Source organism: Armigeres subalbatus, chromosome 3 (assembly GCF_024139115.2).
Source record: "Armigeres subalbatus isolate Guangzhou_Male chromosome 3, GZ_Asu_2, whole genome shotgun sequence".
NCBI classification, from domain to species: domain Eukaryota; kingdom Metazoa; phylum Arthropoda; class Insecta; order Diptera; family Culicidae; genus Armigeres; species Armigeres subalbatus.
Window position 1 is genome coordinate 250,983,740 of NC_085141.1, and position 18,400 is coordinate 251,002,139.

Genomic DNA, 18,400 nt, shown 5'->3' on the forward strand with positions numbered 1-18,400 from the left:
CCACTTTAGGCCCGACGGGAACCTGTTTCCGGAATAACCGTTCCGGGATTTAATCATAAGATGGTCCTGTAACGTAGTTAAGTTATATTCTTTAAATTTCCAACGAAGTTTATTAGTCATGACGCAAGAAATCTTCATTTGGTTGAATATATATCTTCAATTTACACATACTTTGGGACTTGGCCCAGTTAATCCGGAATTCCGGTTACCAGGTATTCCGAATCGGTTCTCTGTAACATGTATCGAATAGCGGGTAAGTTCCTGCATCCGCAGCAACCAAAATCGTCAAAATCGGTGAAAAACTGACAATGTTATGATCATTTTAAGTTCGTGGGTACCCGGGTACCCTGTCGGTAACGTAAGGGTGTTTTTTTTTGTCGGTAACAAAAGGGTTAATTTTAGTGGAAAGTAAAAACCTCTTAAAACCTCAGAGATATATGGTTTTCAAAATTAAAAGTTCGTCTTGGGCATTTACGGGTTAAAATCGGTCATTTCCTTAAAAATCAACTATGACACGATGAATATCAAAATACTGAATTTTTCAAGACACGAGAACCATGACATCCAGTTGTGGTGTTAGGGATAAGCATTTCTGGAAAAAGTTCCGAGCCCCTTGGAGGAGGTAATGCAGGTCTTGTGCTGAAAAAATATAAACAACGTCAAAAAAGGTATTTCACTATTTCGTCAATTTCGTCAATTTCACTATTTCGCAAGAGAGGTATAGTTATGTTATCCAATAATGGTTCTGGGGCCTGACCACCCTGGGGACAGTTTCCAAACCTGCAGGGGAGCCTCTGGAGGCTTAAAAGTCGGTCATTTCCAAAAAATAAAAATAAAATAAATAACAACCATCGCAAGAAGAATTATGATGTCTAATTATAATTCTAAGGAAATTGGTCATCGGCTTCGGGACATTCCGTCGAATGACATTTTGTCGAGAGGACGTTTAATCGAAGGGACATTTCGTCGAAAATGAATAGATTTTATTTTTTTTTATTTTTTTTTATTATTAGTTCAATATAAAATTTACTTCCAACTATACATATTCAACAGCCAACTGATAACTTTATTTCGATCAAATGGCCATTCGACCTAATATCTCTTCGACCTAACGTTCTTCCGACCAAATATCATTCGGTGAAACGTTATTCGTTTTGGATGTATTTTTTTGCAATTTTTTCAAAAAATTCGCTTTTTATATGTTTATTGGTATTGGTTTATTGGCTTAGTATTCTATTACCATTTCCTCAGTTATTAATTGAAAGTTTTTCTGTGCCCGCCATAGCATGAGTCCCAGGGTGTCGAGAAAGTGTTCAACAAGAAAACATTCTAGACCGGACCAAGAATCGAACTCGCCATCTCCGGATTGGCAATCGTACGCCTTTGCTCGCTAGGCTACTGGAGAACCCAGTGTCTCGTACTTGATTAAAAAACACTGGAGACTTCCCTACTGTTGAAGTCGAAATACGTATCTGCAAAGTTACAATCAAATGGGAAATAAATGGGATAGCACTAAGAAACTCTAGATATTTTTCTTATCAATAATAACATCTGAGTGAAGAATTTGTGACTCCAAAAAGTCATAGTATCTAGACCATTGTTTTTGAATATTCGAATGTTTCTAAAGTAGTCCATCGACCTTTTTTCGTCTCACATCGTAACATATTCATATTCGGCTATTCACTGTCAACTTCCGAATGAATATCAGCCAGTTAGTATTTATTAAGATACTACCAGATATCTGTAAAATTGTACACATTTTTGATTATTCAAATAATTACCCACATAGCTCTGATCCCGATGTTCAATTGAGTGAGTCTATGAAGAAAAAAACTGAGTAAGTCATTCTATGTTTTGAATAATCATGCGACTACTAAATTAATGATTTCGTGTGTGTTACTTCTACGTGAAGTTAAACGATTTACAATGATATGGAAATGCTAATATCATCTTCCAAACTTGGACGTACATGTTCATGATAGCATTAGAGGCGAAAGTATAGAATTGATAGTTCCGTTAGGATACGGCAGGCATGAAGAATGTTTTTATAGAAGTCGATTTGAAAGCGAGCGGAGGGCAATATTTGTGATGGCACATATCGCACGACCTTCCTTCTGCCAAGCTCCCGTATGAAGGGGGAGGGAAGAATATCAGTGTGGAAGCTGATATATCTCCACTGGCCAGTGGAGATATATCAGCTTCCACACTGATATTCTTCCCTCCCCCTTCATACGGGAGCTTGGCAGAAGGAAGGTCGTGCGATATGTGCCATCACAAATATTGCCCTCCGCTCGCTTTCAAATCGACTTCTATAAAAACATTCTTCATGCCTGCCGTATCCTAACGGAACTATCAATTCTATACTTTCGCCTCTAATGCTATCATGAACATGTACGTCCAAGTTTGGAAGATGATATTAGCATTTCCATATCATTGTAAATCATGCGACGTTTGTCAAAATTCTGGGCAAAGTAACTTCATGAAAGTAATATTTTATTCTCCGATATAGACTGGTTTGCATTTCGAACTTTATATCTCGTTGAAAATGTTCCTGACGATGACGAAATGTGTGTGTGTGTCACGGCTGTTGCATACTTTGGTCTTCGTCTGTTGATGAATAAATACAGTCTCTAGGCTGTCATCCTAATTTTCACAAAATTAAACTTACTTCATTACCAAAATCACTTCACTGCACACCTCATCAACCAGCTGCATCCCAAATGCATCCTATACTACAAACCCGCTGACGGCACTACCCAGTAGTGAGTGTAGTGCTCTGATATTCTAATCTCCCGAAAAACACTCCCCGCTCGTGCACTACTTTCCGTTGTGGCAACTAATTTTAGACAAGAATTTTAATTATATTTTATTATTTACATACACAAACCCCACTTGCACCACCTCCTCACCCTATCGCAGTGTCACATTTGCCACCGCCACCGGGCAGGCGGGCGGGCGGTGTGCAACACTACCGACATTCATCTTCATCATCAGAGTGCGCTGCTGCCCGCTGAGAGCGCACTCACCACTTGAACGTGTTTTTCGGCGAATCTTGAGGTTAGGTTCGTTCGGTGGTGCGCGGAGGGTTTGGCGTTTGTGGGGAAAGCTTTCAGACTTCAAGTGTATCTATCTATGCAGTCGGAGACTGCTGCTAGTTCTAGTGCCTAGTCCCTAGTTTGCTTCAGTTAAAATTTGGTTGCACAAAATTAGTTCGATATCAACATCATCATTGCCAGCGCAGTGTGTTTCTGCATTTCTCTAGAGACATCGCTGGGATGATGGGGACAATGGTTAGAGGTTCACTAGAGGAATTAATCAACTGATAATTAGAAATAGTTATTGATTCATTAAATCTGAACAAAATAAGAAAAAGTTTTTTTTTGCTATGTAATACTTGAATTTGGCTTCTCTACCCCTTTTCACCCTAAACGAATTTACGCGCCAAGGATGACAAACTGTCGAGTGTTTAGAATGCGAAAACGTTGCCTGTCACTTCTTGCGATGATGCGAGTTCTGTTATCTCATTTGGCATTGGTGGCAGGCAGCAGCGGGGCCGCCGGGTGCGCATTTCTCTATCGACGAGGGAATCGAGACGCAGAGGGAACAATGTTGCTGCCCTCTGAGCGAGTGGAGTTTGAGTAGTGAGTGACACATGCCTGGGGATAGTTTCTACAGAGTGGAGCATGATTTGATTATGCAAAGTTGGCTTGTTTTTGTTCTAGTGGGAAAAGTTAGCGGACCACTTGCGCTCGTTGTAATGCAAGCGTAAAGTTGATTATTTTCGAAGTGAAGTGAACTCTACGGTACGTGGCGGTTGCGTAGACCATAGCATGATTAATTATGGCTGTAAATAGCTGCCAACCTCCGCTGTTTTTGGTTCGTTGCGCGAATTCTTACTTCTAATAGGTGCCACAGTGGCAAACCTCTGAACAGAAGTTGGAAAGCTTCATAGTTCCAGCAAATCACGTATACGTTTGCAATATCATCTTCAATGTTCAAGTAGGCTTATATACATTATTGGAAGTTGCCAACAAAAATACGTATGAGCAATAAATACGTATAAAATTTCCACACATAATGCAAAAGTTCCATTAAGAATTAAGAATTTTCTACAGAACAAAAATAAATTAGATTTTAAAAGCAAAAATTGCAGTTATCAAAGATGAATTTTCCATAAAAAAATCAAAAGGTTCCACGGAAAATAATACAAAATTTCCTTAAATAAATCAATATTAGAAATAAACAATTTCCACAAATTTTCCCAGTTGCTAATAGGGTTGTTACTTTCTTCAGTTTCCTCTAACGTTTAGGATCCCTTGGATCTTTTTTCGTGTACAGTCAGCGAGTCCACAAAGTCGTCAACTGTCCGGTCGCTGCTAGCATTGTTTCAGATTTTTTTCTTCTGAAATTTAAATTTAGTGACCAACCCACTGAAATATTCTGATGAAAAAGAATTCTAGTTCACGGAAGGGATTTTTCGCCTCTTGTAAGGATTGTTGGCCTTCGATTCAATTCTTAGTAGTATTATCCATCAAAACAGGCAATTACTGATTGAACGTTCAATACTAAAAATTGACAAAAAACGTCATACAATAGAGTGCTAATGTCATTGAAGAGGAGCCAGTCAGTGAGAAGACAGATCGACCCTTGTCTCTAGAAACCATTTGTCAGTTAATTGAAGGCCAAGCAGCATGCAGCCATGTTTGATTCTGGAATCGGATAGGCCCAGAAGGATTTCCGTAGCAACGTATCAAGTAAATCTTTTTTTTGTCTTTATTAGCGAGACTTCCAGCCCTAGGCTGGCTCGTCTCGAATATCAAGTAAATCTCATATATCGCCCCCAGTTTACTTCAGACGTAGAACCGTAGATTGCAACGTGCATTCGGTGAGGAAAGCCCGCAGCGGTGCCTCTTCCATGCTGTTCTAAATCGCGGAAAGAACCGCTGAAGCATCGCCATTTGCCCATCAGTTTCCGTTGAACAAGCCGTTCATTTCGCAGCTATCTATCCCTTCGATAATTCTGCTTGAATCAACCCCGTTGGTTGCTACTTTTTTACCTTTGGACTTTTTTTTGCTTTTGTCCCTTTCGACGTATGGTCCTTTCCGACCATTTGTACCTTCGACCTTTTGTTCCTGACCTATTCAAACTGTATGATGTTAAGCTAAATCAGTTAGCTAAGTTATTTAAATTGCGCATCAGTGAATGTAAATGTTGTCACTTTCTTTTTGTTATTTCCTCTATGCTCGAGCTCGTGAAGGAGCCACCAAGTTTTTGCCTTTTGGCGGTTGTCCCCAAATTGAATTCTTTACGGATTTTGTACTAAAGTCGAGACTTTACCTGTGCTGTCCAGAGTCCAGAAATTGTTATCCAAATACATTTATTAGTTTTCGTGAGGATTGTTGAGCAACCTTAGACACTGTTGGGCTATCAGAAAAAAGAAAACTCTCGTGGTTCTACAACATCATTTACATAAATTATTTCGCAGATATCAAAAGAGTTTCTGAACATTTCTTCAAATAATTTATAAAAACAATTGTTGGCACAGAGCACTTTGTTTCGGAGTTCGTAATACACCTCAACGTGGCGGGATTGGTAAATAACTTCTTCTTCTTCTTATTGGCATTACATCCCCACACTGGGACAGGGCCGCCTCACAGCTTAGTGTTCATTAAGCACTTCCACAGTTATTAACTGCGAGGTTTCTAAGCCAAGTTACCATTTTTGCATTCGTATATCATGAGGCTAACAAGATGATACTTTTATGCCCAGGGAAGTCGAGGCAATTTCCAATCCGAAAATTGCCTAGACCGGCACCGGGAATCGAACCCAGCCACCCTCAGCATGGTCTTGCTTTGTAGCTGCGCGTCTTACCGCACGGCTAAGGAGGGCCCTCTACGGGTAAATAACGAACACTTTTATTATCGATTAATTTCGTTTAATTCGACACTTTTCTTGATATTGCGATAGATAGTACGATCGACGTGTAGTTTTATTTTAACTGATTTGAACTGGTTTGTGTATAGCAATATATTCGAATTAAGGATAGGTACCAATTAACATTCGAGAGCATTGAGCTAGAGCAAATCTTCTCTCTTCTGAAGGCTACGGATCAGGGTGGGAATCTAATAAGAATCGAGGGAGATCGATTGCAACTGATATTGGCCTTATATACTAATTAATTGAAGTGATAGGGCTTGCGGTGACATATGTCGGCCCCCGTCGAAAGGTTAGGCCTTTCAACCAATCGTGTATACAGACTTCGACATTCCATCCAGCTGCTTCTTCTAACGGGTGATTTTTCTCGTTGCTTGTTTTGAGTCTTCTACACTTCAACGTCATCGTTAAGGCTTGAGTCAGGTCGCCAGGCTTGGTTGTGGGTTCGGCGGCTGCTGATGGGGTTATCCTTCCTCGTATGCTCAACCAGTGGAACACCAGACAGACATCGGGGTTGGGCGCACTCGAACCGGGAAATGCCGGAGCACAAAACATTCCTTTTATTTTTTTATTTTAATGAAAAACAATACTTACAGGGGTCAAAGGCCTTCGATCGTTGCGCAGTATGACAATACCGCTATGGTAGACGTCAGTGCTCGAGGATCTCTGAAACCTCCCTGGTAGTTCTAGAGCGCACGGGAAGCTCGCAAATTTTGGATATGGCTCGTCGAAACTCTCAGTTGGCTGTCTTCACGTCAACGAACCTGATGTTGCCGTCGGGTTCACGAATGATTTGGGTGACTCTTCCGTATCGCCACTTTAGCGGAGGAAGATTGTTTTCCTTCAGGAGTTCTTGAGCCTGGGCCTGATTGCGCGGCTGATAATAAAGTTAATCAATTCAGTGCGTATTTTTTTCGGATTAGCCATCGAACAAGCGTTGTGCAGTGCGTGTTTTAGTCGTCGCGATGTAGTTAAGATATCGAATCAGTCCTCGAGAAAATACGTAACACACGCGTTGCTTTTCCGTTCTCGTATCATCATGAATATGGCGTCGTTCAAAACGAAAGAAATAATTTGTCGCTTACCAAGACGATTTCCAATATATTTCCTTCCCAACTAACATGCTATTCCTTTCATGTCTCTTGTAGCAATGAATGTCGAACTAATTTTCCTTCCCTTATCCTAATTGACTGTGAGGACGTGGTCGGCATCGTTATTGGTCTTGAATTAAAGTAAAGTAACTCCGAAGCATGTACGTACAGCGAGAATAGATTTCTAGTCCCGAAAAAACTATTCAATTGGTGAGTTGTGCATTATTTATTGTTTCTCTGCCAATCACGACTAGCAACTCCGATGGGTACAGTCAATCAAGCTAAGCTAAGCTAAGCTAGGAAGATTTTTATCCTTGAGGAGCACCATTCTGCCGTAATCTGAGAAAGTAACGTAAGCGCCAAATTGCAAAATGCTTGTTTGCCATTTTTCTGTTAAAGAGCTCGATGAGTACTACTCGTTAACACCATTCTCAGAAAATGGCGTATACGTCACTTATTCAGATTACGGCAGCATTGTGCTCACTTCGACGTTGTTCCGGACCTGTGTCCGTGGGTGGAGGTCAGACAAATTATATGTAGACCAGCGTTTCCTTACTCGTCGTAGGATCTCCTGGTTCTCTTGCCAAGGATCGAGGCGATTTCGAGGAACTTCAGAAAGGTCAGGACGTCATGGGTCCATGTATCAAAAAGTGACCCGGAGTCAAGACGTCCAGGTCGTTTGGGTCGACGGAGATCGGCGTAAGTGGTCTGGAGTTCAGATAGGCTTCAATACGAACCAACAACGTATCGAACTTATCTTGCGACAAAAAGGAATTGCAACGGTCGAACGGAAATGCTGCTCAAACGACTTTACCGCTGCCTCCCACAGCCCTCCGAAGTTCGAACTGCAAGGCGGAATAAATTTGAAGCAAATTTCGTCGTTGACGCTTTGGTTCACAACCGCAGTCTGGTGTTGATGGGAATGGATCTGTTTTGTTAGCTCTGCTAGTTCGCGATTGATTCGATTCCTGGGTGCAAATTTGTAGCGATATGGATCGTTCTTCTAATGCTTCATCTGTAATTCCGCTTGTACGAGCGGAGGCCAGAAGCGTGATGATTGCTTCAACCATGGCGGTCTTGTCCACCAAACAGTGGACTACCTCAGCTGATTAGGTTCCATCCCGCGTGAGATAATGTCCGCAGGGTAGTCCAAACCCGATACATTAGCCCATACATCGTTTGCAGTTAGGTGTTGGACTTCTGAAACCCGATTTGCCACAAAAGTTTTCCACCTGGAGGGAACCGAATTGAGTCAGTGGAGCGTTATCGTTGAGTCCGACCAAAAGATGGATATGGTATTTAGAGCGATGCTGGTGTTAACCTTGTGGTACGACTCAGTAGTAGAGCCGCAGATAGCTTCAGCCTGCGTAGACAGACCCTTTCCTGCCTTTTCAAGTCACCGAGTGGCGCCACTTGGGATTTGCCAGTCAAAAGATGCACGGAAATGCTACCGTCATTAGAGACCGCTCGTATGTACATGCATGCAACGTAGACTCGGATCGACGCACCACAGAAGCCGTGCAGCTCCACATTTACTGGAGCGTTTGCAAAGGCTACCTAACGTGGAACGGTAATTGATGGTAGAGCATCTAGACTGTTGTGTAATGCAAGCCAATACTGCTGTTGGTTGTCATCGAGAGGAACATCCCAAGAATTTGAGGTTTGCCAGCGGGTTTGAATGAATATTTGAATGACCAACCCTAGCGGTTTAAACAGTTTTGCAGTATTCAATAATTTTTTTTTTAATTTATTTATTAAAGTGATTTTTTGAATAATTATAAAGTTCATCACTGGTACTCGATAATACCGTTCTTGAGTTCGATAGTGACCATTTAGGAATGGATTAGTGGAGTAAATCGGTTGACGGTTCCCATATTAAGTCCAGAGTTTTTTTATGGTAGACGGTGTATCCAGAGCAAGCATCGAGCGCGCGTCACGTAGCTCGGATGGTATGACTGACAGAATAGCTTCGGAGTTGGATGCCTACTTTACTTGCGTAGTCTAAACCAAGCTGACCTCAGTAGGTTTCGAAGTTGGTTACATAGTTGTGCACCATCGTCCTCGTCTTCGACTCCGGTCAGCAATGTCATCTATATAGAAGTCTTTGGCCAATATTATTTCCGCAGCTTGAGGGAAATCGTTGGATCCTTGTTTAGACAACTCTAGAAGGCACCTGATGGCCAAATACGGTGCCAAATCCGTACCATAGATGACGGTGGTAAGTTCGAACGTTTTCAGCTGCTGCCGACTAGAATTCCGCCAGAGCCAGAGGATACGTTGAAGACGGAAGTCATTTGGATATATGCGGATCAGACGATACATTTTTTCAGCATTGGCGACGATGGTATACTGATGCATTCGAAAGCGAATTGATATTGCATACAAGTCATCTCGTACGACAGGTTCTACCAACAGCGACTGGTTTAGTGACATACCAGAGTCAGTTCGGCAGGAGGCGTCGAACACTATCCTAAATGTCGCCTTCTCCACGCCATGATGTGGAAGCAATCGTTGACGTCGTCGATTTCTTACATGTGGTTGAGTTTCAAGTACTCCGATATGAATGCAGTATATGCCGCATTCCGATTTTGTTGGCATCCAGTCGACGTGGGCTACTTTCGATTGACTTCCATGGTGCTGAAATCCCACCCTTCCGGCTGCCACCTAACCGAAAACTGTGTTCTGTAGAACAGGCTCCTCAGAGCCAAGCTTCCTGAACCCATCCGATGGGAATTTATAATAAAGCTCCATTCCCAACTGCAGATCTATCGGGCCTGGCTCATGGAACTTCGGGTCGGCAAGGGTAATGCCGGGAGGAAATGTCCATCGAGAGGAATCAACTGCATTCGCTGGAAGCTCACGGGTGATCTCTTTCAGGGTGTGGCAGGGTTCTACGGCTGTATAATCCGAACAATGCGAACCCATTAGTACGTTCACCGTTTGGTTGGGAACGACCAGGCTGTTTCCTACTCCACCAATTTCTTGGCGACAGGAATAGCGATTAAGAAGTTTCAGCTTCTGAACCATGTTCTCGGTTGACAGTGACAGTTGCGATGCAGGATCCGTGCCCTTGCCCTCATGGTTGCTTCCGTCTTGACTGAAAATCTTGATGATGGCCGTTTGTAGCAGAACTGTAGCTGTTGACTGCGACCAACGAGCGAGGTGGAAACGAGACATGAGGCTTGGGTAGAGGCAGAGGGTGGATGTGCTTCTGACGATGAGGTTGGTCGAGATGGCGAGAAAGACTGATTCGAGGAGTTTGGTTGGTTCACCGATTGCGATTTGGGACCAGCAACAGACGGTGTACTTGGTTTATGCTGGGAAGGCGAGCGATCGCTAGGAGGTTGGTGTAAATATCTTAGGAGATACGACATCCGCTGGACGAACAAGTTTTTAGAATTCATTGTTTCATTAAATAATACAAACCAAAAACAGCAATTAAAAAATCTCCTGCCTAAACTAAAAATTGCTGCAAAAATATGAATCTGTAAGAAATGCTGAACGATCAGTAATCTGGAAAGGTATGTGGTTTTTTTGTTACGACAAATCAAATTACTGACTTTCAGTAATCTCCAAAATTGCTGATTGATTTTCAGCAAAGCGTTTTGCTGAAAAGCGATTTAAGATTTCGGTGTGTAATGTCTCACAAGTGCTACTGATTCCTACTAATTGCTCACCAACGGTACATGCACTGTGCGAAGCCACGATAACACCTGCAAGTTTTTCAGGAGCGAATCCTCAGTCCATACCAGCGGATCACTTTTAACTTTCCGCTCCACCTCTAACTTTTTAATCACTTGAAGAGTTACATATCACGTACTGCACTCATCACTTATTATCAGCCAGAGCGACATAAAGGTTGTGAAGGGAAGAGCTCGTTTGCCCCAGGAAATTGTTGACTCCTTTAATTGGAGTCCTGATGCTGGCTGAGCCGGTTGATATTTTATTACATTCAAAGTTAATTGCCTATATGCCGGGTATTAAGCCACCCGGAGTGGAAATTAATTACTATGTCTGAAACTTGATTATGCATATGTACAACATGTGATAGATTTAGTTCGGAAAAGGTATTGGAGGGTAACCGCCCCTTCGGTGGGGTTTGATCCTGGGGTCGTGGGATCAAACCCCACCGAAGGGGCGGTTACCCTCCAATACCTTTTCCGAACTAAATCTATCACATGTTGTACATATGCATAATCAAGTTTCAGACATAGTAATGATATTTTATTGTAATTGGAACCACCGTCCCAGATGCTGCTGGTTGTTCCATTGACACGGTATCGAAAGAGAGGATGCCTTGTACAGTACACGTGGAGTTCAACGGCCGTAGATTATCATTAAATAACTGCTCCAGATATGCGTCCGAGTTTCCAGTAAGTTGTCAGTTGCGACTGCTATTAACTTGAGCCTACACAGGAGTCGTCTGTTGGTAATAGCCTGAGCTACGCGGAATCGGATTTGAGTTGTATATGCCAGACGGGAACTTGGGATCGTTTTGATTTCGTTAAGGCGGGTAATGCAGCTTTGTAACATATGTGAAGTGTTTCCAGAAGCTTAGGCCTTAGGTCGATTATAAGCCTCTATTTTTGTGGACCCGGAACCGGGAACGATCAGACGATGCGGTACCTGACAGACGGCTATGCGGTAATGCGACTAGCGGGTGGACTATGAAGTTGTTGCCGGGACGATGATGCAGCCGCCGAGAGATGGTAAGGCAACCTTACAAGTGGCGAAACGGAGTGGCCGCCAACAGGAGCTCGGTCGACAATATGACCGACTAGTCATCGGATGATGATGCAGCCGACGGGTGACTTGGCGATGATGCAGGTCACGAATCCTGGGCCGCCGGAGGGTGGCTGGGCGAGGATCTAACGGGCGTATGGCCGGATGGTGGACAGTGGTAATGTTATTGGGGTCGCGCTCCGATTTACCCAAAAAAGGAGGCCGAATAGAAATCGCCGTTATGGAGATCAACAACCTGATGGCTGTGATGACGTGGCAGTCAAATGACGTGGTTGTTAGAGTCGCTGGTGGAAAAGGACGCCGAAAAACTACTAATCATTAACCGGACACCACTTTACTTCACTAAGGGCCTATTTATTCACCTCCGCTTAACTTCTATAAGCGGTGCTTACCCATACGCTTAAACTTGGTTTAAGAGCTTAGCGGAGGTGAAGAAATCAGCCCTAAGCCACAAGACTCACTGCTGATCAATCGCTCTAGTTTTGTTTTCTTCCTTCTGGCTTGGGTACTCATTATTCATAGGCGCGCGTTAGATCTTTCCTCCCATCCTTCAGTCACACGGGTGGAGGAATTCAAATTCACCGTTTGAAAAAGCAAAATCACTGCACGCTTTAATTATTTAAGTAAGATAACTAAATGTTACCGCTGGTATCACGATATTGAAAGCTATTAGCCGAATGAATCTCCGATTGAAAACAGGCAACATATTGATTGTAAATCCGGGAGGTTGGTGCCTATCATGGCAAATGCGATCGCTAGTGCTCTTTCATACCTACATCGAATAACCGGCCGTGGAAGCTTAGCGGTGTTAATTATTTATATTGCTACAAAAGGTTTCTCCAAACAGCGAAATATCACTCACGTAGACCAGAGGTTCCCAAACTTTCGGATATGCGACCCACCTATCAGAATCCCATATTGCTTGCGACCCACCAGGTACCAAATGCATTGATTTTGTGAAATTAGTTAAAAATGAGTTCGTGTTAGATTGGACAAATTATAATAAATTGCTTTATATCCCATCATTGTATTTGTCAAAAATTCGTAAATTTTATGGATTGGATGTGGATTGGATTTGGATGGAATTTGAATTGAATTTGGGTTGGATTTGGATTGGATTTGAAATTTATTCAGATTAGATTTGAATTGGATTTCGATTTGATTAGGATTGGATTTGGATTGGATTTGAATTAGATTTGGATTTAATTTGAATTAGAATTGGATTGGATTTTAAACAGATTTGGATTTGATTTAGTTTGGATTCGAATTGGATTAGGATTGGTTTTGGATTGGGTTCGGGGCTTACATTTTGATTGTATAGGACTTCTTTCTACTTGCCCAAATATCGTATAACAAAAAAGGCCGTTGACCTTGTCAGGCTTGTTGTTCTTTAATCATCCAATCATTAGTTAGATCCTAATTCAAAATATGGAATAGATTTGTGGAACAAAATAGTAACAAAATTATGAATTAAGATTTGTCTTTCGCGACCCACCACTGAACAACCCACGACCCCCCTGGGGGTCACGACCCACAGTTTGGGAACCTCTGACGTAGACAGGTGCTGGTAAAAATATGAACTACTAGACTATAGCAACAAAAAAGAGTGTTCCATCTAGAACCCAAGATCTTCAAGAAGACCTAGTACGTGAGGTTGTAAATGCCAACGCGAAAAGAACGTCCGGTAAGCACCTCTTGACTTTCCGAATACGATGCACAATGGGAAAAAAATTGTCCATAATGCGAATAAATTTAATATCTTGGTTCGCTATCGGCGAATTGCGCTGAAATGTTGACTCAAATCGTAGCGCTTTCCGGGGAATCGTGCAAAAGTGGTTAAGTTCACTGCACGAAGCTGCAAGACCTCGTTTTACCCTAACGCCCCTTATTTGATATGCTCTCCGGTAGACCTTGTCATTTTGGGTAATAGTTATAAAATAATAGAATATTTTAGCTTCTTGAGTCGTTGGGGGGACAAAAATAACTTGACAAATTACATACCCAATAAAAGCCATTGGGGTAAAACGAGGTCTTGCAGCTGCGTGCAGTGAACTTAACCTTCTTTGCATGATTTCCCAGAAAGTTCTAAGATTTGTGTCAAAATTTCAGCGCAATCCCCCGATGCCGAACCGAGATATTTAATTTATTCGCGTTATGGACGTTATGTTTTTCCCATTGTGCGATGGTTAACCAAACGTTCAGCGGCTGACAAATGTTGATCAACCTATAAGATGCGAATAGTTAAAAGTAATCAGGGATATACCACAAAAGTTCAACTCAATAGACGCAGTGGTTCTACGCCCCAACAAAGAAAAAAAGAAGCAAGTGACGAGAAATGAGAAGCTCGAAAGTTATTTTTTATTATTTTTTCTCACTTCTTATTTCTCATTCCTTATTCTCCCTACTGACTTCTTTACTCATTTTTGGCATTTGGCCAAATGACCCTTTCGACCAAACAGTATTTGGCTAAATTGCTTACTAGTGGATGGATTCGCATGCATGGCGCATCATATAAAATGTCGGAACTGCTCACAAACCGTCACAAAATCGTAGAACTGCTAAAAATTGGAACTAGAACCAATCATCCACTGAAGAATCAACATCTTTTTTTACTAGATTCAAAACCATGATTATATTGGTTCCATTCGATAAGGAATTCTGTCCCATTGTTAGCTGTTGAAAATTGGACTAAAAGCTCAGAAGTTATGGCCTAAATTTAATTTTTATACACAAAACACGCTAAAAAAGTTTCACTAATTTTTTTTGGTATATTTTATGCACGAGAAAGGCACCAATACCGCTAGGTGGATTAATCAGAATTTTTATTCCTTATTATTAGGTGGTTTAAAAACAATAAAGTGAATTTTCCAAAGTCATAATTAGTTAAACGCACAGCACAGCAAATACAAAAGTTTGTGTCTTGACGAAGGTATCAATAACATGAAATCCTCTTTTTTCCTCTCTAGTCTTCGCTTCGCTTCCGGATACTGGGGTGGTCGTATCGTCGTATCGGTTCCAATCGGGCATCCACCCATATCGATCGACCGCACGAATAAAGGATCCAATTTTGTAAGCAAATTTTGCCTGTAAGCGAAAATAATAATAAAAAAATGCACTAGGTGCTAATCTTTCGCATTGGTTCGGAGAGCCTTCGAAACGATGCGACGCGACGATGACGACGATGTCAGATGAAAATTGTAAAGAAAAAAGAGCTGATGCTGATAAGGAAGAAGCGTGCGTGCGCGCGAGCGAACGCTCATTTCATATTCCGCCTTTGTTGTTTGTTTCCAAACAGTTCGGTGTGGTGACGACGACGGGGATGATCCCTTTCTCTATGCGCTCCATTCCCGGGGAAAAAAGGTCTTCCCCAATCACGATAACACGCGCGGCGGGGTTGAAGAAAAACTTTACCCATATTGCTTCGGCTGTAATCTTTTCATTCGCAACTCTTTCCTTTTTGTTACTTAAGTTCTTTTTTGATGAACCCATTTTCCGGTCCTAGTGGGGAGGAGGGGGGTTTAGTCCCGAACTAAAGGGCTGTTGGGAATTTCACGCAACTGTTGTGCATGTTTCTTACTTTTTCATAACTTCCACTCATCCATATAACTCGGAATAATGTTTCGGAAAGTTGGAGAGATGTCGCCGCCATTTATACAAATATGAGTGGATCCATTGGGGGGCGGTGTTCTACCTTTACCTAGCGCAAGCATTCGGGAACAGGAGGGATGTGTGCGTGAGTGGAAAATGTTTCCGCTCAATGATAAAAGCAAACAACTGTTTGAATCTCTTCAGTTAACAAAAAGAAAAAGTCAACGACAAGCTGTTGAATAGAGACGTGCTTTTCGTTTTGTCGCTGTTGATGTTTTTGAGAATGAATAATTCAAAAAACTTATCGATAGGACATGTCCGCCTGTCGGAGATGGATTGAATTTGGCGGATCACAATACTAGAAGGGTTTTAAGGGTTGTGAATCGGGTCCCATCTGTGCGTTCTTTGTAAAATTACAGAAAGAACATCCTTTGAGCACGATGGGTACGATCGATGGAAAATACGAATGGAAATAAGAGATAGAAAAAGGAAGAACCTAAGACCGCGTAACGCAAAATATTCTCTACCATAATAAGCTCTGTCAACTCATGATTTACATTAGGAAAATTATTTTGAGCTTTTTAGTGGAATGTCTTCACTTGTCATAAGACGAGTTTGTACAATCCCATTGAATTCCACCACTTAATTGTATCTTGACAGATACGTATTTCGACCTTAACAGTAAGGCCGTCTTCAGTGTCTCGTACTTCTGTCAAAATACAATTAAGTTGTGGAACTCAATGGGATTGTACAAACTCGTCTTATGACATGATTTACAGTATTTTTTCAGATGCGAATTCATACACCCAACTGGTAATTGTTAGATTTTCTAACAATTCTGCTTAAGAACCTGCGAAAAGCAGTATAAGAACTGGGCATATGCGAAAAAGCTAGATTTCAATACAAATATTGTATGAAACCTTGCGATTTTTCAAGCTTTTCCCACAATATTTGATTGTGAGCTAACATTTTTTGTATAGAATCTACCAATTTCGTATATGCCTTGTTCTTATACAGGCTTTAATAGTTTCTTATACAGAAGTGTTAGAGAATCTAACAGTCGCTGGTGAGGTTTATACAAAGTAAAACCGATATATGATCTGTCAGAGTACCGTAAATTTTGTTCACAGATTTTTTGTTCGAAAATTAAACTTTATAAAAGAAATCCTTGTAACGGGTTTGTGTAACAAAACATTGTGATATTAAATTTTTATAACGACATACACATGATTTTATCTAAACTATGTCAGCACACGATAAAATGAATTTCAATTCCCTACCCTCGAAACGCAACCTTTTACGTCCTTTACGGCCGAATTGTCGCGCCACATCCCGACACCTCAGTTCTCATAAACCGAAAGTAAAGGGCTGCCCCCATCTGACACTTATGAGACCATCGGCCCCCATTCGGTGGCAGTTACCGGTGCGATGCAAAAAGGAATGACATGCCAGAAAAATCCATTCGCGATATAGTGGTTTCGGCATTTTACGATCCTACCTACAATCCACTACCGTGGCAGTCTCCGGTACTTTTTTGTTGCGAATTTCCAGTGTTTATCATTTCTGTTAGGGGAATTTTCACACTTCCAACCCCACCACTGCCGCTGGCGGTTATGAGGCGGTAACCTGAGGGGAGGAAAACCCCATTTTTAAACAAAGGCCGCCACTCTGTTGCCAAAATGTTCCTCTGTTCGGGCTGGAGAGCGAGCACAGTGTAGTGAATGGAACATAAAATATTGATACATGGGGTGATAAATTTAGATTTTTCATTTTCCGAGCGTACGAATCTGTTCTATTCTCCACGTGAGTAAATCAACCAGAGAAGTTTATCACTGTCGTGTTAGAGAACTCCTATGAATGGTTAATGTTCTAATTTTTTTTCGGTGAAAACCAGTGGCGTTAGGATTGCATCTCTCAGTGAATAAATTCCATTTCAGCACATAAGCTTTATTTGATCCAGAACATAAGCTTAGAATGATCCAACAGAATGACGGTCAGCGTTGTCTCAATAGTTAACTTTGATATTTGTTTAGAGTACAACAAACTGTTGGTACATAATGACATTCAAATACGAACCAGTCTACTGAAGATGATAACGCGGTGTACAGCCCGAGAGCACATAGCGAAGCAAAAGCTTCCGCACAGCGACCAACACCACGGCTGCAACAGCTGTCAGAACATGGCTTTTATAAATAAAAATCATAATCCATTTACAGGCTCGTCCCGATTCAGTTCGTTATTAAGCACACCACGTCGTCTCGCCATTCGTGTACGTACAGTACATTGGGGCGAAACTTTTCGGCGAAAGGCTTTCCGCCGTGGGAAGTTTCGATTACTGTGTTGGCCGGAGGTCTTCATTTTTTTTCGCACCCATTCTATCGCACCAACTCTAACGAGATATTTTCTCCGCTTCTTTCCTTCCAGAACAACAACAACAACATCAACGTTACAGACGAGCCCCGGCGGAAGCGCGAGGTAGCAACCCGGCCCAACCACATCCTGCTGTTCACCATCATCAATCCAGTCTATCCGATTACAGTGGTGAGTAGTAATTCGTTGGATTTACTTTTTGTGTTGGTTCGCGGGTGCTTGCTTCTGGGATTGCGACGTCCTTCCTTGGGGAGGGGTTTTACGGTGTGAGAAATGGTGGTCGGGTAGAGGACAGTCTGCAACGTTCCCTCGTGATAGACGATGACAAGGATGATTTCGATTTTCGTGCCTTTGTGCGCGGATTTGAGTTTGATTTCTTCTGTAGGGAAATTTCATGTTTTTGCTGGTTCTGGCCGATTGCGTTTGAGTGCTTATTGGATTGAGATAATTTTGTCTCAAGCGAATTAACTGTCTCGTAGGCAGTACTGGAATTTCTCATTTTCATTAAGAGATGTCACGTGATGTTTACGTATCTGCCCCTTTCAAAATATATTGAAACGCGAAGGATGAATGGCATGGTATAAAAACCTCAAAAAATATTTGTTCCGTGACAGGTCACGAAAGTGTGCAATATCTGCTTTATTTTTGTGTTTATTTTCACTTTCAACTCGGT

At 41.8% G+C, this 18,400-nt stretch overlaps 1 protein-coding gene across 16 annotated transcripts in view; it reads left to right on the top strand.

Moving 5' to 3' along the window:
• The window catches only part of LOC134223481 (heterogeneous nuclear ribonucleoprotein L), an 896,804-nt gene that overhangs the window by 400,109 nt on the left and 478,295 nt on the right, over positions 1 to 18,400 (top strand). For all 16 annotated transcript variants that reach the window (XM_062702630.1, XM_062702628.1, XM_062702627.1 and 13 more), the window contains one exon: positions 17,782 to 17,898. In XM_062702630.1, the coding sequence (XP_062558614.1) occupies positions 17,782 to 17,898 (117 nt within the window). The remainder of the gene's footprint in view (positions 1 to 17,781; positions 17,899 to 18,400) is intronic.